General features: G+C 41.3%; 1 protein-coding gene across 1 annotated transcript in view; it reads left to right on the top strand.

The window, feature by feature from the left end:
* The first annotated feature begins 5,718 nt into the window (after positions 1 to 5,718).
* Positions 5,719 to 25,274, top strand: part of dnajc7 (DnaJ (Hsp40) homolog, subfamily C, member 7) — a 48,137-nt gene continuing 28,581 nt past the window's right edge. The window contains exons 1-2 of the mRNA XM_052038697.1: positions 5,719 to 6,022; positions 24,307 to 24,395. Coding sequence (XP_051894657.1) covers positions 5,952 to 6,022; positions 24,307 to 24,395 — 160 coding nt within the window. The 5' untranslated portion in view covers positions 5,719 to 5,951. The remainder of the gene's footprint in view (positions 6,023 to 24,306; positions 24,396 to 25,274) is intronic.

Raw genomic sequence — 25,274 nt, 5'->3', positions numbered from 1 at the left:
CCAAGACATCTAACACCTCCGTAATACCTTCTTCATATCTACATTGTTACGAACCAGCAACAAAAGAAACACACTGAGTCATGATTCAGTGTTAAAAACTACTTTATTAATAACTACTTATGATAATAAGAAAAATAAAAGTAAAAATGTTAGAATGTTAGAAGTAAAGATGTTGAACCTTGAACATTAACCCCAAAACTAAACTCATCGTGTGTGTGTGGCAAAGTCCCAAACTCCAAGTGCAGGAGTGGTTCTTAAAGTTCAGTTCAGCAAGCCATAGGTGAAACATGAGCAAAGGCTCCTTCAACAACCACCGTTGTCTGAAGATAAAACGTAGATGTAGAGAACATAGAGAGTAATTACGAAATCCAAATGTTCCACAAATGACACCTCAGTGTTTACGTGGTAGTGACTTGCTCACCCCGAAAAGCACCCGAATCATGGTTGTCCACACAAATACCTGTTTCCTTCTACAGGTCAGCAACAAAGTGAACTCCACCGGATTACTCCCAATTTCCATACGTGGATTGTAGTAACAGACACAGTTATTGTTTCTCATCCATCGATAGAGAAAACTAGCAGGCTGGTGTCTCTCTCTCTTTTCTCTCTCTCTCTCCTCTGACTGACTTCGACTGGCCTCGTCAACAACGTCGTTACGTCCTTTATCTTCTGTTGACGTAAGCATGCCACACACACACGCACGCACGCACGCACGCACGCACGCACGCACGCACGCACACACACACACACACACACACACACACACACACACCACTATGCTCTATCCTAAAGGAACGTTCACCTAGTCCGTAATAACATGGTCCAAACAATCAATATATCCCTCCCTGAATTCACTCCCTCCATGTCCTTCTTGGTGAATACAGATGACCTCACCAATATCCCCTGGCTCCACACACAGACTACCCCTTTGGCCTCTAAGGGGACCTACTTTTTCCCAAGCCACCATTTTGCTCCTAATATACTTATAGAATGACTTAGAATTCTCCTTAATCCTAAATGACATCGTTTTGCCCTCCTAATTTCCATCTTAAGTACTCTCCTGTACCCTCTATATTCATCAAGGGACTTGCCTGATTGTAGTTATAGAATCATAGAGTAACACAGCAGGAAACAGACCCTTTGACCCAACTCGCCCATGCCGACCATGATGCTCATCAAGTTAGTTTGCCCAGATTTGGCCCATATCCCTCTCAACCCCTCCTATCCATGTACTTATTCAAATGTCTTTTAAATGTTGTTATTGTAGTTGCCTAAATCTGTGGTATGCTTCCTTTTATTTCCTGATCGAACCTTCAATAACCTTTGTCATCCAAGGTTCCCTAATCTTGCCAGCCTTTGCTCTTGACAAACAGGACCAAGCCCAAAATGCCTCTGTTTGCAGTGTAGGTGCAGTCCTTGCCCATGCTAGTAGCACCCATACATATCATTCTGGTGCCTATAAAATTAACACTGATGTTGGCGATGACTGTGCCAAGCAGTTGTGGTTTGGTTGCAGGTTTTAATTGCGCTGGTGTGGATGAGGCTGAGCATTATTGAAACCATTCATGCCAGTGCCAATGCCAGTGTTGGGCAGTAAGACTGCCAGTGTAAATTGGTAAATTGGTTTATTATTGTCACATGTACCAAGGTACAATGATAAACTTTGTTTTGCATGCCATCCATACAGATCATTTCATCACATCAGTGCATCGAGGTAGTACAAGGGAAAGCAATAACAGAATGCAGAATAAGATATTCTGTTATTAGGTGTGAGGTGTGCTCTGTGTTGCTGTACATGGTACAGGTGTGATCCATACCCCACTCCTGCACCACGCAGTTACCCATAAGACCGTAAGATGTAGAAGCAGAATTTGGCCATTTGGCCCATTGAATCTGCTCCCCATTCTCCCACCTTCTCTCCATAACCCTCACACTCCTTATCAATCAAGAACCTATCAATCTCACCCAACGACCTGGCCTCCACAGCCATCTGTGGCAACAAATTCTACAGACTCACCATCCTCTGGCTGAAGAAATTCCTCCTCATCTCAGTTTTAAAGGTAAGTCCCTTTATTCTGAGGCTGTGCCCTTGCATCCTAGACTCTACAACTAATGGAAACATCCTCTCCGCATCCACTCTATCCAGGCCTTTCAGTATTCGGTAAGTTTCAGTGAGATCCCCCTCATTCTACTTGATAAAGTACAGGCACAGAGCCATCAAATGCTCTTCACTCCAAATGTATTTCTGTATATATTATGAATAAAGTAGGTTTTTGGAAGAAAAAGAACAGTGCAGCCACAGAACTGCTACGTAAAAGGCTTCCTTGGAAGTGAGGGAAAACACAGGGAAACAGGGACACGGTGTTCTGTGTGTTTGGGCACCCTCACACAATTGTCTGCTCTGATGAAGTCCCATGCTACATACCACTGTAAGGTTCTGGATCATCAGTGAAGCAGAAATGCAGCAGGTAGTCCTGATGTGCATAGTATAATGAGTCTCCAGTCAGTGATGGAACAATAGGTGAAGCTTTACATATCCCAAGCATCGGATACAGAGGCTGGTAGATGCTGTGTGTGAGACACAGCTGTTGGAATAGGACCCCCTGTTATTGGTGATCTTGGTGCAGTATGTGTCTCATCTTTTTGTGAGTTTTCAACCTAGATTAAAGGGTCAAAGACTGCACCCAAAAGCTCCTATTTATTGATATTGGTATTGATTTATTATTGTCACTTGTACCGAAGTACAATGGAAAAACTTGTCTTGCATACCATTCGTACAGATTAATTCAGTACACAGTGCATTGAGGTAGTACAGAGTGCATTGAGGTGGTACAGGGTAAAAACAACAACAGAATGCAGAGTAAAGTGTCACAGCTACAGGGAAGTGCATTGCAGGTAGACAATAATGTACAAGGTCAAACAAGGTTAATTGTGAGGTCAAGAGTCCATCTCATTGCATAAAGGAACTGTTCAATAGTCTTATCACAGTGGGACAGAAGCTGTCCTTGAGTTTGGTGCCCTCAGGCTCCTGTATCTTCTGCCTGATGGAAGAGGAGAGAAGAGAGAATGGCCCAGGTGGGTGGGGTCTTTGATTATGCTGGCTGCTTCATCAAGGCAGCAAGAGGTATAGAAAGAGTCCATGGAGGGGAGGCTGGTTTCCGTGATGCGCTGGGTTGTGTCCACAACTCTCTGCAGTTTCTTGTGGTCCTGGGCAGAGCAGTTGCCATACCAAGCCGTGATGCATCCAGATAGGATGCTTTCTATGGTGCATCGAAAAAAATTGGTGAGTATTTATCTCAGTAAAGGAGGAAATGTGAAGTGTGCAGTTTCTGATATTGTTAGATGTACAAAGTGACAGCAAGAAATTGCCAGACATACTAAAGTAAATTGCATCTGGATTTCCTCATAGGTTTGTTCTAATCACTAACACAATCAAACAAGTCAAATTACTTTCATGCAGAATTTCAAAGGATTCACATTCTGAGTTGTGGATCTTGGTGACAGTGGTGTTAACAGGCAGCACTCAGACCAATCATGCTACTGCTGATATCAATTATACGTATGATGGAAGCACTAAGGTATCAAGTATTGCTTATGCTTGCGTTATGGTGCAGAGTAATTACCAACAGTGCTGTGGTGCTAAGCATTATTGTTAATGGCATTGCAATGCAGTGCAATTGTCAGCATTGCCCTAGTCCCAGGTAATGTCAGTAAAGATGGTGCCTTGCAGAACAATTACCAGCAATGTAATGATACAGGCGTTGTCTGTGCTGGCAATTTTGGTGCCAGGCAATCTTATGCTGGAGTGACAGGTTCTGCCTTTGCTGGCGCGATGATGAGAATCATTGCTAGTGCTGGCAGAGTAAGGGAAGAGTGAGCTATAGTCAGAGGGTATATAGTAAAGGAACCATTGATTTTATTAATACAAGCAAGAGTTATCCTTAAAGCTACTTCCCAATGCAACTTACAATCGGTAATCAGTTTGGAAATGTCAAGGACAGCCTGCAGTTGTAAAGTTGTCTGTGAAGGGAGCAAGCTCACAGTGGGAGGCCACTTAGGTGGTATGCTTTGGAAATGACAAGAAAATACTTGGGGACACAAGAGACCGCAGGTGCTGGAATAAGGAGCAACACACAAAACCCTAGATGAACTCAGAGGCTCAGGCAGCATCTATTAAGAAAATACTTGACCTTACAGCAGATAAATGCATAAAGGTATTTGTTAAATATTGGGACAAAGCAAATGTGACATGATCATGAGGCATTCCGATATGCATTAGCCAAATGTGAAGATGCTATCTGAAGACAACAATGCTATATCAATTGGACTGCTTGAAATCCCAGCCACAGCTACACTGAGAGAGAGAGATGACATCCAGTGATACAGAAAAACAATAGATAAAGGTCTAGGCACCGGAACCAGGCATCAGACATCTTGAGCCAAGATACTTTCCACCATTGTGACATAGGAGGCCCTGTGTCTTCAACCACAGAATGAGATCAAGGGAGGTTGCAGATTGGCTATTTTGCCACCAAACACAGTCATGGTCATAATTGTTCTACCAAGTAAAGCCTGTGGTATCTGTGTATCTAAAGAATCCCCCTCACAATACTGTGGATAAAGAAGGATGTTTTGGGTGTCAGAGTTTTGTCTTCAGAAGCTTTTAGAAGTATTTAGTGAAGTACTTTGTCTCAACAAAGGTGTTTGTTGTCACCTCACATAATGAATTTATGATTCATGAATGTATAATTCTATGGAACCATTTGTTCTCTCCCAAATTATTGAGGTAGAATATGTATTGGAATCACTTAAATTCTATTTGGTCACCTGCTGTTGTCTTTGCACCAAAAATGTATACAAAACAATGTATTTTGAGTTCTGGAAGGTACTTCTACCGAATATCCCCTAAGTATTCACTTGTGATGAATAAGGACCTGTTAGGTCTAAAACTCAGGATTTTGAGTGGCCCTTTCAACCACAACAGGCTGTATTGTGGTCAATCGTTGCCAGTGTCAGTAACGTTGATGTCAATCATTGCCACTGCTGGATTCTTCAAAGAGAATAATTGCCTGTGCCAGTAGTATTGATATCAACCATTGCCAGTGCTGGCTGTATTGGTGTCAATCATTGACAGTGCTAGCACCTTCAATGAAAATCATTGCCAGTGCCAGCAGTATTGATGCCAATCATTGCCAGTACTGGCAGTATTTATGTCCATCATTCCCAGTGCTGACAGTATTGACGCCAACCATTGCCAGTGCTGTAAGAATTAACATTAACCGTTGGCTGTGCTAGCAGGATAGGCATCAATCATTGCCAGTGCTATAAGAATTAGTGTCAACCATTGCCAGTGCTGGCAGAATTGACATCAACCTTTGCCAGTGCTGTAGGAATTGATGTCAACCATTGCCAGTGCTGCAAGAATTGATGTCAACCATTGCCAGTGCAGACAGCACTGACGTCAACTATTGCCAGTGCTGGCAGCATTGACGTCAACCATTGCCAGTGCTGCAAGAATTGATGTCAACCATTGCCAGTGCAGACAGCACTGACGTCAACTATTGCCAGTGCTGGCAGCATTGACGTCAACCATTGCCAGTGCTGCAAGAATTGATGTCAACCATTGCCAGTGCAGACAGCACTGACGTCAACTATTGCCAGTGCTGGCAGCATTGACGTCAACCATTGCCAGTGCTGCAAGAATTGATGTCTACCATTGCCAGTGCTGCAAGAATTGATGTCTACCATTGCCAGTGTTTGGCAGTATTGATGAGAATCTCTTCCAGTGCGGGCAGCAGGCAGTAGCCCGCTGGCGGAGCCGGGGAGGGGGGGCAGCACTCCTCCCTGGCACCAGCGCAGTGCGAGGCGCCCCCGAGGGCTTCTCTTGTCCCGCCCCCCGGGCGGCCGCCTCCTTGTTCCGGAAGCCGGTGCCCGGCTACAGGTGTTGGGAAATGGCGGCCGGTGACTGCGATGTGGCGATGGCTCCGGAGCCGGGCGCGGTGTCCGAGGCCGACGCGGAGAGGTAACCGGGGGGAGGGAGAGGCCTGGGGAGCGGGGCGAGTCCGGCCGGCGGGGGATCGAGGGGCGAGGGGAAGCCAGGCCGCCGGCAAGAGCCTCGGCCTCGAGTAGAAAGCGGGGCCCGGGAGCCGCGGCCTCACGGCGGTACCGTGAGCCGGGGGGAGTGGGGGGGGGGGGGTGTGGAGGCTGCGGGTCCGGGGCGGGCAGCCGGACCCCCACCCGGGCAGCCGACCGTTTCCAATGGATCTGCGAACGGAAGCTGCTGGGAGGAAAGTCCGAGGCTGGACCCAAGACTTTGGGCCCCGATCCTGAAACGAAGGCTGGGCTTTGAACGAAAATAAGGTTCAACGCCCTCGAGTACTCATTTAAACAGAGCCCTAGATTATAATTTGTAACGGGAAGCCTTTATATTGCTTAAAACACTTGATTATTTTTAAACTTTGATACTGTAACTGCCCTTTGTTTATGTTCCTTTTAGATCCTAATGGTAATATGTATTACAGATTACATATTGTGCGAGCTGTACTGATAATTCCGTCGGAATTTATCATTTCTAATACATTAACCACTGGGATTTGGGGATCAGAAGCAATCTGATTCTTTCTGGTGCTGTCAGTACCCACGTGGGGGGTTTGCATCAGGAAGGAAACGGGAATCCTGCCTCCATGAAAGACTAGAACCTTCCACTTACACGTCAGATATTAATATACTAGTTGTATTCTTCCTGAGATCAGCATTGTGCACCATCTGAGAAGTTCCCTTTAATTTCCAAATAGTTCTGTATTGATTACTTTGATCAGTGCATGTGGTCAAAATGTTCCAGGCTGCACTGCAACCAAAGATTACTCATTGTATTGATGGATTTTTGTTTGTTGGTGGTGCTTAAAAATAGCCACGTTCCCCTTAGAAATAACATTCTCAAAAATTACCAGCATTATATGCATTTGTAAAGTTATATATTATATGTTCATGCGACTTAATTCATTCCAGACAAACATCTTTTTATTTGGATGTTATTACCAGAATCACTCTCCTAAAGTTGCATTTGGTCAGGTATTGGAATACTAAAACTTTTTCTGAATATATTAGTTCTAATTGAGGTATTTAAGATAATAAAAATGTTAGGTGTGGATTAGCAAATAGCACTCTCACCTCTGAATTTGCATATTATGCGTTCAGGTTCCATTCCAGTGACTTGTGCGCTAGAATGTAAGTGAGGAGTGTTGTATGGTTGGTGATGCTTCCTTTGGATGAGAAGTTAAGTGGGAGGCATATCTGCTCTCTCAGTTGGATATCAGTGATCTTATTTGAAAAACAGAGGAACTTGTCCCTGCTCTCCTAGCCAATATTTACACTTCGGTCAAAAGTAGATTATCTTGACATTGTCACAATGCCACATTTCCTATTTCAAAATTACTTTATTGACTTAGATGATTTGATGCTGTGAAAGGCTTCCTCACTCGAAGTCATTTCATTAAAGGATTTAATAAGGAAGATCAGAAGAAACAGGTGAGGGAGACTAGAGAAACAGTATTAGGACTGGGTCATTCAACAGTAATGGAGTGGAAATTTCGAATGTTTTTCCCAATTCTTCCCTCCCCATCTCTCTTCCCCCCTCAAGGCAAAATAAATATTCATACTGGGTGAACTTGAAAAGTTTGAGACACAAGATCTAAAACTGTGGTTAAGCAAGTGTTTTAAGGGTTGCAAAACCAAGGTTCATTAAAAGAGGCATTTGGATTCTCTGGGACCTGTTGTGGGGAATGTGCAACTGGTACAAACTGGACAGATGTCCTCATGGTGGGGAGGGGAGGGGAGTGTATGTGTTTATTAATGCTGTCCATGAAAAGGGGCTGTGTTTAAAACTAAAATGGCAGGAGGAGAGGAATGTGAACATGTAGGTGGAGTAGGGGGAGATGAGAGAAATGAAAGGTTAAAAAAAAAGTGAAAGAGAAAGGTAGAGAAAACAAAGGTGAGAAGCAAGTAGAGCCACGGTGCAAAAAATAAAGTTAAGAAGGCTAACAATGTTATAAAGAACAATCTAAAGGTATTGTGCCTTATTGTGTGGAGCATTTACAAAAAGGAAGATGAATTAACAGTGCAAATACATGTAGACGTATGATATTGTTACCATAATCAGACAAGACTACAGGTTGAGAAGGATGGGAACTGAATCCATAGAATGTTCAATACTTAGGCCAGGCAAATAGGGAATGTAGGTGAGGTGGTATTGTTAGTAAAGGAGGAAATCATTGCAATGGCAAGAAGGACATTGGCTTAGAAAATCCTAATGGAATTTGTATGGGTAGAGCTAAGAAACGCTAAGGGGCAGAAACATTGGTGGCGTTTGTCTATGAGTCCCAAACTGCACTGGTGATATGAGGGATGGAATTACACAGGAAATTGGAGATGTATACAGTAAGGGTTTACTGTAATCATGGCTGGCTTTAACCTACATACAATTGATCAAGCTAAATTAGCAGTAATATTGTGGAGGAGGAATTCCTGGAGTGTGAATATGACTTTATTTAACCAATATATTGAGGAACTAACTAGAGGAAAGGCTATTTCTCAACTGCGTATAGTGCAATAAGAAAAGAAGAACAGTTTTGTTGTACGTGGTCCCTTAGTGAAGAGTGACCATAACAAGATATAGTTCTTTATTAACATGGAGAGTGAAATAATTGAATCAGAAACTGAAGTTCTGAATCTGGACAATGCAAACTATGAAGGTATATGAGGCATGAGTTGGTTATGATAGAATGGGGGCCTTTATTTAAGTGGGTTGATGGTGGGTAGAGAGTGGATAATATTTAAATAATGTATGGATAAATTACAACAAATATTTAGTTCTGTCTGGCACAAAAGTAAGTCAAGAAAGACTAGTGAAGGAAGTCAAGGATAGTATTAGATCCAAAGAGGAGACAAACAGCATTCTTGGAAAAAGAGCAAGCCTGAGGATTGAGGGCAATTTAGGATTCAGCAAAGGAGAACAAAAAAATTGACTACATGGGAGATTGTGAGAGTAAGCTGGCAAGGAACATAAAAACTGACCGTAAAAGCTTCAATAAATATGTGAAGAGTAGAAGATTAGTGAAGACAAATGCAGGTCCCTTATAGTCAGTAATGGGGGGAGAGGGAGTTATGATTTATGAATAAAAAAGTTGCTTAGCAATTAAACATACATTGGCTCTATTGTCACAAAGGAGGACTAGCTCAGGTAGGCAACTTGGTTGGTCTGAATGAGTTGGGCTGAAGGGCCTTTTTCTGTGCCGTACAACTCTATGAATCTATGAGGACAAATAACTTCACAGATATGTTAGGGAACCAAAGGTCTAGCGAATGGGAGGAACTGAAGGAAATCAGTATTAGTAAAGTAGTGGTTCTGGGGAAATTAATGAAGGTAAAGATTAACAATTCCTCAGGGCCTAATATTCTGCATCCTACAATACTAAAGGAAGTGGCCCTGGAAATGGTGAATACATTGGTGATCATCGTTCAAAATCCCTTAGACTCTGGAGCAGATCCCGCAGGCTGGTGCGTGGCAAATGTAACACTTTTTTTTTAAAAAGGGAAGGAGAATAAAAGTAGGTAATTATAGACCAATTACCCTAACGTTATGCTAGTGCTTATTATAAAAGATGTCAAAACCGAATACTTGGAAAGCATAACAGGATTGAATGAAGTCAGTATTGGTTTATAAAAGGGAAATCTGCTGGAGTATTTTTTGAATATGTAACTAGTAGAATAGATGAGGAGAACCAATGTTTATATTGTTTTAGATCTTTTGGTAGGTTTTTGGTAAGGTCCAGCATGAGATTTGTGTGCAGAGTTAAAGCACAAAGAATGGGAGATAATATACTGACATGGATTGAGAATTGGTTGATGGAAAGGAAACAGCAGGAGTAAATGGGTCTCTTTCTGGGTGCAGACAGTGACTAGTGGAGTGCCATACTGATTAGTTTATAGTGATTAGGGTCCAGCTATTCACAATATGTATCAATGATTTGGATGAGGGAACTAAATGTAACACCTGCAGGTTTGCAGATGACACAAAGTTGGGGGATATGAATTGAGAGGAGAATGCAAAGAGGCTCCATCATGATTTAGACATGTTGAGTGAGTGGACAAATGAATCACAGATGCAGTTTAATGTGGATAAATGTGAGGTTATCCACTTTGGTTCAAAAATCAAAGGCAGATTATTATCTTAATATGTGATGGATTGGGAAAGGAGAATGTGTAATGAAACAAGCATTCAGGTGCAGCAAGCAGTTAGGAAGGCAAATGGTATATTGGCCTTCATTGCACAAGGACCTAAAGACTGCAGCAAGGATGTCTTAATGAAACCCTGGAGTTTTGTGTGCATGTTTTGGTCTCCTTGTTTGAGGAAGGAAGTTCCTGCCTTAGGAAAAAATGCAACTAAAATTTGCTCGACTGATCACTAGGATGACGGAATTAATGTTTGAGGAAATATTGGGTTGATTAGGCCTACAATAACTGGAATATTGGAGCAAAAGAGGGAATCTCACAGAAACCTATAAATTTCTAACAGGACCAGATGGACTAAAAGCAGGAGAAATGTCTTCACCCAGAGGGTGGTGAACTTGTGGAATTCTCTATCACAGAAGGAAAAGGAGGCTGTCATTAGCATGTTCAAGAAGGAATTAGATCTATTTATTAATGTTAAACAGATTAAGGAATGTGGGGGAGAGGGGAGGTGAGAACAGCACACTGAAATGGATGATCAACCATGATAATATTGAATGGTTGCACAGGACTAAATGGCTTAGTCCTGCTCACATTTTCAATATATGGGCTCCAGGGAGTGAATGACCAATTCCTTTTTCCAACCTTCCAATTCACTCTTTTTATATTACTCCAGCTTTCAGAAAGAGGGTACTTATCTCAAATGTAGGCATTCATTTACTAAATTGTTTATTAATTACAATGTAGAATATTAAAAGATGTAGTACATGCTTGTGTTGTGTTTTCTTACAACTATGCACATTTTTTGGTAAATCCCATTATACACTCTTTTAATAATCTGTATGGTCCAGTGAGCATTTTTATTATCTATATACTTTCCTTTTTACAAGTTACAATTCTGAAAGAAGTATGCATTCACAAATATTGAGAGTTATATTATAAATTGAATGTCTTGCTTAGTAAAATTTTGCCATTATTCTGCATGGAATAATACAGCACAAGAATAGGCCCTTTGGCCCATCTTATCTGCACCAACCATGACGCCAATCTAGACTAATACCAGCTGCTGCCACATGGTCTGTATCCCTCTATTCCCTGCCTGTTCGCGTGTGTGTCTGAATGCCTCTTAACCATTGCTATCTGCTTCTACCACCTCCCCTGGCAGTGCATTTTAGGCACCTACCTGTAGGCTTTGACAACCTTATTCGCTATCCGCAACTCCACCATTTTCATGTTATCTGCAAACTTATTAATCAGACCACCTGTATTTTCATTAATATTATATCACAGGCAACAGAGGTTCCAGCACTGATCCTTGTGAAACGCCTCTTATCACATCCCTCCAGTCAGAAAAACAGCCCTATAACCACTACCCTCAGTCTTCTACGATCAAGCCAATGTTGGATCCAATTTAACTCCTTGCCGTGGACCCCATGTGACTTGCCCCTCTGGACCATTGTACCATTAGGGACCTTGTCAAATGCTTTACAGAAGTCCATGTGGACAACATCCACTGCCCTACTCTCTTCAATCATCTTCATCACATGAGGAAAAAACCCAATCACATTTGAGAGACAGGACCTCCCCTGCACAAAGCCATGCTGACTATCCCTAAAAAGTCCATGCTTTTCTAAATTCAAGTAAATCCTGTCCCTAAGAATCTCCTCCAATAATTTCCTTACCTCTGATGTAAGGCTTAATGGCTTATCATTTCCTAGTTTTCCCCTGTTGCCCTTCTTAAACAAATGAACAACACTGGCTATTCTCCAGTCTTCTGGCACCTCACCCCAGAAATCTCCTTCATTGCTTCCCTCGGTATCCTGGGCTAGATCCTATTTGGCCCTGGGAATTTATCCGCCTTAATGTTTTTCAAGACACCCAACACCACCACCTCTTCAATATCAACATGTCCTAGAATATTAACATACCCCTCCCTGATCTCGCCACCATCCATGTCCTCCTTGGTGTATGCCAATGTGAAGCACACATTAAGGACCTCGCCCAGTTTCTCTGGCTCCACGCACAAATCCCCTCCTTTGTCTTTGAGTGGATTTATCCTTTTCCTAGCTCCCCAATTGCTCCTAATATACTGATAAAATTCTTTGGATTCTCCTTAATCCTACTTGCCAAGGACATTTCATGGCCCCTTTTAGCCCTCCTAATCTGTTCAAGTTTTTTCTTGCTTCCCTCATATTCCTCAAGGGCCTTGTCTCATTTCAGCTTCCTAAACCTTGCATACTTTTCCTCTTTTTTTTGGAATAGAATTACAATATCTCTTGCAACCCAAGGATCCTGAACCTGTCTATATGTCTTTTAAACATTGTAATTGTACCCACCTCTACCACCTACTCTGGCAGCTTGTTCTATATACCTGCCACCTTCTGTGAGATCCCCTTTAATCTCTCACCTTACACCTATGCCCTCTAGTTTTAGATTTTCCCACCCTGGGAAAAAATCTGTGACCATCCACCTTATCTATGCCCCTCATAATGGTATAAACCTCCATAAGGTCACTCCTCGGCCTCCTTTGCTCCAAAGAACACAGTTCCAGCCTATCCAGTCTCTCCTTATAACTCAAGCTTTCCAGTCCTGGTAACATTTTTGTGAATCTTTTCTGCATGTTTTCTGGCTTAATTACATCCTTCCCGCTCAGCAGGTGACTAAAACTGCAAATAAAAACTGCCAAGTGCAGTCTCACCAACACCTTGTGCAGCTGTGACATGATGCCCCAACTCTTGTACTCAATGCCTGATCAACAAAGGCAAGAATGCCATACGCCACCTTCACCACCCTGTCTACCTGTGTTGCCACCTTCAGGGAACTATGTACTTGTACTCTTAGGTCTCATTTCTCCAACACTCTCCAGGGTTCTGCCATTCACTGTATGGAAAAGGGTTTGTATACAGGTAGTGAAAAGTACAGACAGGAACATTTAGTTAGAGTTAGGTGTATATTGGGATTTACCCACAAACATGGGCCTTGGTCATTAAGTAATTCTTTGTCATTCTCAACCATTCAGTTGTTTAGGAAAACATGAAATGTCCTGTCAAAATGAGTTTCTACTTGTTTCTGTGGAGTTGAAATGGGCTAAATAAATTACATAATTCTTCTTGGAGCTTAAGGAGACAGAGTGGTTTCAACTCCGTGGGAGGAATTCAATCAACGCTAAAAATTTTGGTTTTAAGCAATTAGGTGCATGGCATTTTTTAAGTTTAATTTATAGGATTCTAATTTTAGTCAATAATTGACTTGAAGCATATGGTTATATTGCTAATCATTATCCAGTTCGGAGCAATATACAGTATTCCGGTTCAGAAAATTCTTCCCAGCTTGCTCAGGTGGTAAATGGTTATATATGGATTTCATGCTAAGATTTTTTTTCTTGAATACCCCCATTGCTTTTGTTGGTTAGCTCACCACTCAATGTAGAACTGAGTCATAGAGTTCAAGCTATACCTTGGTTTGATCCCTGTTTTTATTCAGCAGTCTTAGTCTAGGATGTCAGAGGGAAAGAAGAATTTAGAGTTTCCTGACATTTTGTTCACTTGTCCTTGTTGATAATTGGGATTGCATGTGTGTGTCACCCAAACAAAATTGACACTTAATGTTAAAACACACCACCTTCTGATATAAATGGGAGTGCTACAACTGAGCCAATTGTATATCATTACATGCATACTACCCAATATTAAAAGATATTAGCAAATTAATATATTTTTTCCCTTTAGCTTCTTTTGGATGAAGCTGCTTGTGTACTATAATTATATGACTAATCTCATCTCCTCTTTGAGAATTCAAGTGCACATGTACTGTTGCTCAATCAACCCACAGCAAATACTCCCATTGGTGATCATTGACTGTTGGGTTCATCCTGGTTCTAGTAAAATGCATTGGTGTCAGGACCATTTTAGAAATTAACCTTGTCATGTTTAACTGGATTAGTTTGCATTTCCTGCAACTGTTTACACAGCTTTGTCCATGTCTGTCAGATCTGTTACATGACTAAATTGGTGTGAAGCTACGTGTTCATACCAGGGATAATTTATGAGTGGGGAGATGGTAATTCAAGTTGCTGGAGCTTTTTTTGATTTTTAGTAAGGCTTTATAAAGTGGTCAAGAGATGGAGCACGGAAGCAGGCCCTTCATTCCACCTAAGTCTGCACAGACCACTAACCATCCATTTACACTAATTCTACATTAATCCCATTTTTAAAATTCTCTCCACATTCTCACCAACTCCCTCCAGATTTTATCACTCACCTACACAGTAGGGGCAATTTATAGTGGCCAATTAACCTACCAACCCACATTATTTGGGATGTGAGAGGAAATTGGAGCACCCGGAGGAAACCCACATGGTCACAGGGAGAAGGTGCAAACTGCACATAGAGAGTGCCCGTGGTCAGGATTGAATGCAGGTCACTGGCAGGGTGAGGCAGCGGTTCTATTAGCAGCATGATTTGAACAGAAGGGGATTACTTTGTCACCACCCACCCTGGCAGCCTCCAACGCACCTGAACCCGTGGTCACCATTGAAGATGTAAGATTAGTCTTCTGGAGAGTGAACCCGTGGAAAGCATCTGGCCTGGATGGTGTCCCTGGCCGTGTCCTCAGATATTGTGCTGATGGGGGTATTTGCAGACATATTTAACTTCCCCCTGCTTCAATCTGAGGTTCCCAGTTGTTTTAAGAAAAACGAGGAAACATGCTTTGATGTCTACCGACTGGTGGCTCTAATGTCCGCCATCATGAAGTGCTTTGAGAGGCTGGTCATGGCATGCATTAGCTCCAGCCTCTCGGAAAACCTCGACCCACTGCAATTCGCCTACCGCCAGAACAAATCTACAGTGGACACCATCTCCCTGACCTACACTCATCTCTGGAGCATCTGGACAGTAAAGACACCTATGTTAGACTATTGTTTATTAACTACAGCTCCGCCTTCAGTACTATAATTCCAAGCAAATTCATCACCAAACTCTGAGACCTGGGACTCAACACCTCCCTTTGCAACTGGATCCTTGACTTTCTGACCAACAGATCACAATCAGTGAGGATAGGCAGCAACAGCTCCAGCACGTTTATTCTCAACACTGGTGCCCCACAAGGCTGCATCCTCAGCCCTCTACCCTACTCCCTATATACTCACGATTGCGTGACCAGATTCTGCTCTAACTCCATCCACAAGTTTGCAGATGATACCACCATAGTGGGCCATATCTCAAATAACGATGAGTCAAAGAGTACAGGAAGAAGATAGAGCTTAGTGACATGGTGTCATGATAACAACCTTTCCCTTGATGTCAGCAAAACAAAAGAACTGGTCATTGACTTCAGGAAAGGGGGCGGTGGACATGCACCTGTCTACATCAGTAGTGCTGAGGTCGAGAGGGTTGAGAGCTTCAAGTTCCTAGGAGCGAATTTCACCAATAGCTTGTCCTGGTCCAACCACATAGACGCCAGGGCCAAGAAAGCTCACCAGCACCTCTACTTTCTCAGGAGGCTAAAGAAATTTGGTATGTGCAAAGTCAGCCCTCCCCAATTTTTATTGATGCGCCATAGAAAGCATCCTATCTGGATGCATCACGGCTTGGTATGGCAACTGCCCTGCCTGGGACCGCAAGAAACTGCAGAGAGTTGTGGACACAGCCCAGCACATCACAGAAACCAGCCTCCCCTCCATGGACTCTGTCGATACTTCTCGCTGCCTTGATGAGTCAGACATCATAATCAAAGACCCCACCCACCCGGAACATTTCCTCTTCTCCCCTCTCCCTTATCGGGCAGAAGGTACAGGAGCCTGAGGGCACGTACCACCAGGCTCAAGGTCAGCTTCTAACCCGCTGTTTTACGACTATTGAACAATTCCCTTGTACAATGAGGTGGACTCTTGATCTCACAATCTACCTTGTTATGACCTTATACCTGTACCTCTGCAATCTGTATTGTTTTACCTTGTGCTACCTCAATGCACTGTGTATGAATGGTATGCAAGACAAGTTTTTCACTGTACCTCCATACAAGTGACAATAATAAACCAATACCAATTTTCCTGTCCACCTTGAATTGTTGCATGGTAATTGTTTACTGAAACATTACAGATTGATCTCTTCTATATACCTAATGTGATATGGGTTACAAGTTTGAATGATCAGTTAAGCTAAATTTTTTCAGTAGTTCTAGTGCTTGAAAAGTGATTTAATCTCCAAAGAAAAATTTAAATTAACTGTAAAAGCATTAGTATTTGTATCTAAATATGATACTCGGTGGTGATCACTGAGTTATAAGCTTTTGAATTTCGTTCTCTTTTGATAATTAAATTACCCTCATGTAATTGGTCTCTGACTTCCATTAGTTACTCAAGAAGCTGATTATGTCAGTCAAGTTTACATTCAGTAGCTGCCTGTGTGTTTGGTGTCCTGTTAATAGCTTTTAGTAGAATAGGGTTTGACTGTGTACATTTCTTATGGTATTGACTTATAGAGGAGCATTCCAGCCACCTGATTGTTCGGTATTGAATATATTCAGGTAAGGAGCAGTAAACTCAACTTGGTAACTTGTAGCCTATGGAAAAGATGAGGAGAAAACACAGTAATGATTAGAGTCAGGTTTTGAGGAGCTGCTGTTCTAGGAATCTCAAGGCATTTGGCAGCCTGAAACGTGAACTTTGAATTAATCTTTAAATAAAATGAAATAATACCTGAGATACTCAACAAGTGAGACAGTATGTGTGGAGACAGACAGTTTCAGGTCAGTGACCTTTCACCGGAACTGGAAACTTGAGGGGAAAAAAAAGTGGAAAGCAAACAAATTACAGATGCTGGAAGTCTATTTCCATCACATTTAACAGATCATTCTCTGCAATATCTGCCATCTTCAAAGAGATTCCATCACCAGACACATTTCCCCTCTCCTCTCATTTCATCATTTCATGGGGACTATTCCCTTTGCAACTCCTTGGTCCACTCTTCTATTCCCACCAACCACCTCTCTTAAGGTACTTGTCCTTGCAACCGCAGGCAACCTTTCACCTCTTCCTTTCGCGTCATCCAGGTACCCAAACAGCCTTTCCAGGTGAAGTAACGATTCACTTGCACTTCTTCCAATCTAATGTGCCGCATTCAGTGTTCATAAAGTGGCCTCCTCTACACTGGAGATACTAAACACAAATTGGGTGATTGCTTTGCGAAGCACCTGAGCTTAGTCTGCAGAGCTGACCCTGAGCGACCCGTTGCCTGCCACTTTAATTCTCTATCACTCTCCTACTCTGACCTATTGGTCTGTGGCCTCCTGTACTGTTACAAGGATGCCCAATGCAAGCCTGAGGAATAGCACCTCATCTTCTGTCTGGGTATATTGCAACCTTCTGGACTCAATACTGAATTCTACAATTTAAGGTAACTTGATTTCTGTCACTATCAGTCATCCATCTATAATGCTGACTCAGCTTGTTCGTGGTTTTTAAGAACATAGAACGTTACAGCACAGTACAGGCCCTTCGGTCCACAATGTTGTGCCAACATTTTATCCTGCTCTAAGATCTATTTAACCCTTCCCTCCCACATAGCCCCCCCCATTTGTCTATCATTCATGTGTCTAAGAGTCTCTTAAATGTCGCTAATGTATCTGCCCCCACAACCTCTGCCGGCAGTGCGTTCCACACACCCACCACTCTCTGTGTTTAAAAAAAACTTACCCCTGACATCCCCCTTATACCTTCCTCCAATCACCTTAAAATTATACCCCCTCATGTTAGCCATTGTTGCCCTGGGAAAAAGTCTCTGACTGTCGGCTCGAATAGAACCTAGAACAATGTTCTTCCTCTTTTTCTTTTCTCCCCCCTGGGAGTGGGGGGCATGCCCAGCCGGAACTGACGGGCATGTCTTCCTGCTCTGCATTTTGCAACTCTTACATTCTTTCGTCTACCTTCTCGCTCTCTAACTGCCCCCATTCACTCAATGACAGGTAACCTTTTCACCACTTATTCCCGTGGTCAGTCCAGTTTTACAGGCAAATCAGCTACTGAGAATTACATTTATGTGCAGATCTTCTCCATAACATTTATGCTACACTGTGGACGCTCTGCTTACTAGTTTCCCACAGATCAGTTAATTCCCAATCACATGGTGCAAAAAAAAACACAGCTAAGAGATTTATAGACAATGGACAATAGGAGCAGAAGTAGACCATTCGGCCCTTCGAGTCTGCACCGCCATTTTGAGATCATGGCTGATCCTCAACCATCAATATCCTGTTCCTGCCTTGTCCCCATATCCCTTGATTCCCCTATCTATAAGAAACCTATCTAGCTCCTTCTTGAAAGTGCCCAGAGAATTGGCCTCCACTGCCCTCTGAGGCAGTGCATTCCACAAATTCACAACCCTCTGGGAGAAGAAGTTTTTCCTCACCTCTGTCCTAAATGGCCTAGCCCTTATTCTTAAATCATACCCCCTGGTCCTGGACCTACCCAACATCTGGAACATATTTCCTGTCTCTATCTTGTCCAATCCCTTAATAATCCTGTATGTTTCAATCAGATCCCCTCTCAATCTTCTCAATTCCAGCGTGTACAATCCCAGTCTCTCCAACCCCTCGGCATAAGACAGTCCCGACATCCGTGGAATTAACCTCGTAAACCTACGCTGCACGCCCCCTATAGCCAGGATATCCTTCCTTAACCCTGGAGACCAAAACTGTACACAATACTCCAGGAGTGGTCTCACCAGGGCCCTGTACAAATGCAAAAGAATCTCTTTGCTTTTGTACTCAATTCCCCTTGTAATACAGGCCAACATTCCATTAGCCTTCATCACTGCCTGCTGCACTTGCTCATTTACTTTCAGTGACTGATGAACAAGGACTCCTAGATCCTTTTGTATTTCCCCCTTACCTAGCTCCACACCATTCAGATAATAATCCGCCTTCCTGTTCCTGCTCCCAAAGTGGAGAACCTCACACTTATCCACATTAAACTTCATCTGCCAAGTATCTGCCCACTTACCCAACCTATCCAAATCACCTTGAATTCTCCTAACTTCCTCTACACATGTTGCACTGCCACCCAACTTTGTATCATCAGCAAACTTGCTAATGTTATTCACAATGCCTTCATCTAAGTCATCAACATAGATCGTAAACAGCTGCGGTCCCAGCACCGAGCCCTGTGGCACCCCACTAATCACGGCCTGCCATTCTGAGAAACATCCATTCACCCCTACCCTTTGTTTCCTATCCGCCAACCAGTTTTCTATCCATGTTAATACCTGCCCCCCAATTCCATGAGCCCTAATTCCATTTCCCTTGTAACCATACTATGGGGAAAGGAAAAGCTGAAAGGTGATTGAATGGACATCCATGGGACTGTAAAGGTGTTTGATCAGGTAGATATAAAGATAATGGTCTCGACATCGCATTCAGAGGTGAAATGATGCTGCTTGCCCCTGACCTTAAGAAAACTGCACACAAAGATCTATTGATTTTTGGCTTGAGTTTCTCATTTTCTAACATTAGTAATGGTCAAGATTAAATTTGAGAATATTAGCAACATCAGTGTCATCGAGCTAATTGAGCAGTGAGTTAAACTGATGGATTCTCTCAAAAAGCATACTAGGAAGGAAAACGCACAGCTTTTAGTCAATGCTTTAGGCAATCAACAAAGGATAAAATAAAGAGTGCACGAGATAGAAGCTGAAATATCATGTGGAAGAGAAGCAAGGGAATTACAATGCAGACAAACTTAGTTTTTTAACAACAGGAAATTTGCAAATGAGTAACTATGGGTTGTTTAGTACAGGACATCTTTAACATTTACTCACACTTTGTGCAACAGAGCATAATCTTTTCAATTGCCAGAATAGTTAATAAAAACCAAAATTACTCATCACATATATAATTTATTTTACTTACTCAGAATTCTGCCATCAAATGTAAAATCTGGGTCACCTGGAGATGCTCAAAACTACAGCACAAGTGTCATTAATCTTCTAGGGAATTACAGGCTGTCCCTGGGTAATGAATAGGTTTTATAGACATCCTTATGTTGATTTTGTCCATGAGTCAGATGCCTCCACAGTATTGTAATAAAAGGCATCAAAAACACAAGGCTGTTAAGAAAGCACAATTATTAAAATTGGAGAGAGAGGGAGGAAACTAGTTCTGCCCCTCATAGGAATGAACATATTGTACAGTGGACTTCTGAATTTAATAATATTATAGGAGGTCATTTGTCTGTATGGGTGTCTGGAAGCCGGGCGTTCGTGACCTGGGATGGCCTGTATGGAAGAACATTTTGCTCCTGCTGTGACTGGCATTGAGATATTAAATAGGAGTTTAGATAATTATTAAGGGGACAAGTGAGCAGAGTTTTACTATTGCTTTGGAAGAAGTGAACAGGAAAAGAGTGTTGTATAAACCCATTGAACATCATAACCCACTTCATGTTCTGTGAATACATGTTTTAACGTAATCTGAAAGTGGAGATGCTGGATGCAATCAGCCTCTGGTTTAACTACATATAACCAAGGCTTTAGTTCTGCAAGTTTTCAAAACCATTTGGAGTTTTCTGCATTATTTTTGGACTGCAGTGCCATTGGATTATCATTGATTTTGTTAAAAGAAACTTTAGTTCCACTTGCTGGCATCCAATTAAATGCAGAATTGATAACAAATGATGTCTGTGGCCTTTACTTGCCAAAAGTTGATCATACAAATTAAAAATCATCCACTGCTGATTGTAACAGGCAACTTCTGTAATGGACAGCACGGCATGTAGTGAAAGAAGCATCCATTGTGATTGCTTTTTTAGAAACAATTAGAAATTTGTCACTGTAAGCAGTGTTATTATGACATGTTCACTGTATCAATTGTGTCCACCATAATTTAAGAATGTGGTTCGAAAATCACTAGTGACTTTCACGAAAATATCCACATGAAATTAGAAACTGGAACTTGGTTTTTGCATTTTACTGTTTATCACTACCCAGTGAGTGGATGACTTTACTCATGGAAAGGAAGGACAGAGCTGAATTTCCTTTAGAATACATTAGTAATGCTGTAGGTACAGCTTTGGGGATTTGTGGTTTCTGAAGCTATCCCATGCCAGAAGTGTGTTAGTATGACCGTGCCAGAGTTGGGATGGCTAAGTAAGAAGCACATGGCATATCCAGTGAACTGTATATTGGAGATTTGGGTCTTTTACTAATATACCTTTTCACAGTCACATTTACTTATCTTGACTCTTCAAGATTTTAGATGGAATGAAAGTTGCATAATATCCCTTACAACCTTGGGATATTTCTCGGAAAAAAGTACTTTGGAAGTTTCAACACTTGTAATATAGGTAAATGCACTTTGCTTTTAACAAGATCCCACAGCCAGCAATACAGTAAATGAGAAGATAATCTGACTTAGTGTTGATTGAAAGATAAGTCAGGACATCAGAGAAGCTCCTTCGCTCTTCTTTGAAAAGTACCATTGGATCTTTTACATGCTTGCTCAGTGCGGTGTTGAAATGTCAGCCTAGATTAGTCTGGGATTTGAACTTACATCTTTCTGACCACTGAGCCAAATCAGACATTCCACTCATTCTCAACCTATTCGTGTAGAGTTCCTTGGACCAACTGCATGAACATTCAGTTGTAGTTAATAGAAATTGGCAGTCATTTTGAGAGAATGCAGTAGTGGTGGTGTTTAGGTAGTACTGAAGCACTCTAGAGTGGGAAATTTAATCACAACCACTTAAACTTGTGTATTGTTTCAAAGAAACTTCCCAAAGCACTCCACAGAGATATTAGAAATGGAAACAGATGAGGTTAATAACTGCAAATACTTACAAGAGATGTAATGGAAATGTTGCAACAAAGGCTTCTATTCACAGAGTTCTGGGCAATACTGCCTTTGGTTAGGGTCCAGCAGATCCATTGGAGAGCAATTCTTCTTGATTCCAGGTGTATCAAGTGTCTTCTTGTCATAGTACAATTTTGTGCCATGACTCAACACACCAGTGTATTGAATGGCTTGGTGCCTTGTGGCAGCACAATTGTGAATCACTTGTGCCAAAGAAATCTTTTAAATATCCATGCTGCAGATAAATCCTGGGAGATTAACATCTTTATTTCAGTGCTATTGACCACAGAAGACCTATGTGTCAGCAGTTGATGGTATGCTCATGAAGTAAAATGTCTTTTAATCTGCATTCAACAAAGGCAGAATCTATTCTGGGTTTTTGCTGTTGACACATGAGAGAAGTTATCTGTTCCCTTCTACTAAATGCTCCTTTTAATGAGGACAAAGTTCTCCCAAGAAGTAATATTTTATTTCAATTTGTAAAACAATGAAATAAAAGATATAGCTGCTGAAGAATTCCATGGAAAATCATAACATTAATTTGCCACTGAGTTAAAATCACGTGTGACAGGAAAAGCTACCCATACTGATCAAAACCAATTTGCCTTAGGCATTGCCTCTGGGTTTAAGTAGTTAAACCCTTAACCAGCATAAATTATTTCTTTGAATGTATTCTATTTACGTCATTTTTAAAGCCACAATTGCATGCAGTTTTGGAAAACAAATTGACTTGCGGATCAATTGTTTGCTGTGTTTACTCTTAAAAGCTGTGACTAAAATAGGGCCAGTGTTGTGTGTTTTTCAGCTTTCAGTCAGAGTCATATTAAGAACAAATATAGGGCTACTAGAAGAAGTAATTTTTATGAGGAGCGTTTCATTTGGCTGATAGTTTTATCACCTACCAATCCATTTGGGAATCTGGAATTGCAGGAATAACTTCTAATGTTACTGTTGCTATGTATAGCTGGAGCTCTTTGGTATTTCATCCACGTCAAGGACATACATGTACTGTGGTATTTGTTTGAATTACTTCACCCAGACATCTTGCTTTCCTTGGAAGCTAATAACTAAGGCACCTTTCGGAAGTCTTTTTGGGAATTTCTCTTTACAATTTCTGATATGTTTCATAATTATTTCATTAATGTGCCCCTCTGTAAAACATCTTAATTATCACTATGTTCAAATTCTTTCCAATTACTTTCCACTTGACAGAATTTGCTGGAAATGTGAATCACATTCTAAAACAGGTATATAATAGTTCACAAGCTTTGCTGGTGGTGTCACTTGATACATAAATCTATCTTTTACTTTCAGTTCTGATGTATTCAGCACGTACTGGCACATTCCCAGCAATTTTTGTTTCAATTCTAACTTTTAACTTTCATTTTCCTTTCTTTCTCAACTCTGTTCCTTGAGTATCAGACAACTCCATTGTGATTCTTTTGGAAATGGTTGCTGACTGGCTGAGCGTTCAGTGACTGAAATCTCACGTACATCGTGGGATTTAAGTCTCGTGCTCTCAAAGCAATGTGGGTGGAATCAATGTTTTTTTTGTATCATTGAGAAGTGTGTAATCCTTGAGAACCCCACACTTGCCTTGACTCTCTCTGTCTGCAAAGGGGAAAGAAGAACTTGGGTCTTAATCATGGAATCTCTATTCTGCAAATTGTAAAATGTTACTGGTGGTTCCTAACACCAGTGTGTATATATCTAGAAGCATAGAACTTTGTGGATACAGTGGCTTCCATTGCTACAGATGATTCAGTCCTCCGGCCCTAATCTGTTCACTTTTTTGTCATTGTGTTTTCTTTCAACTGTTCCTGGATGTGGGGTCCACAGGCCAGGCTACATTTGTTGTCCATCTCTGGTCACACTGAGAAAACATTGGTTGGTCAGGAGTTTTTTGTTTCATAGCAACCAAGTGTGGGAACTTCAGAGGATGTAAAAGTCAACCATATTGTAAAAGAGCAAATTTAGGACTGACTGGTTCCTTCTCAAATGCCATTCATGAACCAGATTGGAGTTAGCTGCATAATTCAAAGGTGCATAGATGCCATTGGAATTTTTCATATGTTAAAGTACTGCATTTTATTTTGCTAAGTAACTCAAACCTCAAGCATGTTTAAAATTCTCTAGACTGATTGAAAGCTAACAGTGGAATGGATTACATTTGAGGGGAAGAATTGAGATCATGCTTTTAATGTATAAAATTAAAGCTGTCTTTTAATTTTGCAGAGATGCTGAATTATTTAAAGAACAAGGAAATGCATTTTATGCAAAGAAGGACTACAACGAAGCATACAATTATTACACAAAAGCAATAGGTAAGGATATGATCTAAGCCATTATTTTATGTCATTGCTGTGGATTCATGAGGAACTTGTAGACTTTAAATGGATGCAGCAGTTCTGTTTTAAATGCTGGTGTTCAATTAAAACCATTTACTGCCATTGTTCTCTGGAGTATTTCTTTTCAACCATTATTTGCAAAATGAAAGTGGAATTATTGGACTCCTTGGGGAATAAATTAAAAGGTCATCTCCTTGCTTTTGTAAATGCTCTTTACATGTTTCATTTTGATAGTTTTGGGTTCTTTTCGGTGGCTGCTGTATAGAACTCTTCCAGTTTGTAATAATCTGAATGAAGAGAAGCTGATATGGGAAAATACACACTGCAGAAATTATGGGACTAGAATATTAGGCATTTGTCATAATGTCATACCTGTTCTGAGACTAATGCTGAAACTGGCTAGTGAGCAAGACCTTAAAAAAAATCCAAAAATTATCAAAATATACAAATAGTGGCTACATTTATTTGTTAGGTGGATCCTGACTCTATAAAAGTTTAATTAATTTTAATTAAGCTTAATTGGCAAGGAAGGTGTTACACAGCATTTGAGGAAGAATATGCCAAAAGAGTTTGTTAAACCCAGGCAAATTGAAACAGGTTACCATAATACTTTTAATATTGTAAAATAAATTTAACAACTACAAGGCTACAAATGTCTCAGATCCCTTGGACCACTCATATCATTATTGCTCATGAAAAAAAATGCATGAAAGTTAGAAGAAGGTAGGATTAGATTTGACTCTGGTGGCACCCTTGGTTAAATGGCCTATATTCATCATCAAGAATGCACCCATGAAGAATGGCCATTGATGTGAGGTAACAGAGTTGCTGGCACCTGCTAGTTACAATTCAGGA

Source organism: Pristis pectinata, chromosome 25, assembly GCF_009764475.1.
Source record: "Pristis pectinata isolate sPriPec2 chromosome 25, sPriPec2.1.pri, whole genome shotgun sequence".
NCBI classification, from domain to species: Eukaryota; Metazoa; Chordata; class Chondrichthyes; order Rhinopristiformes; family Pristidae; genus Pristis; species Pristis pectinata.
Note: the sequence above shows the minus strand (reverse complement) of the source record. Positions and strands in the feature narration are given on the sequence as shown.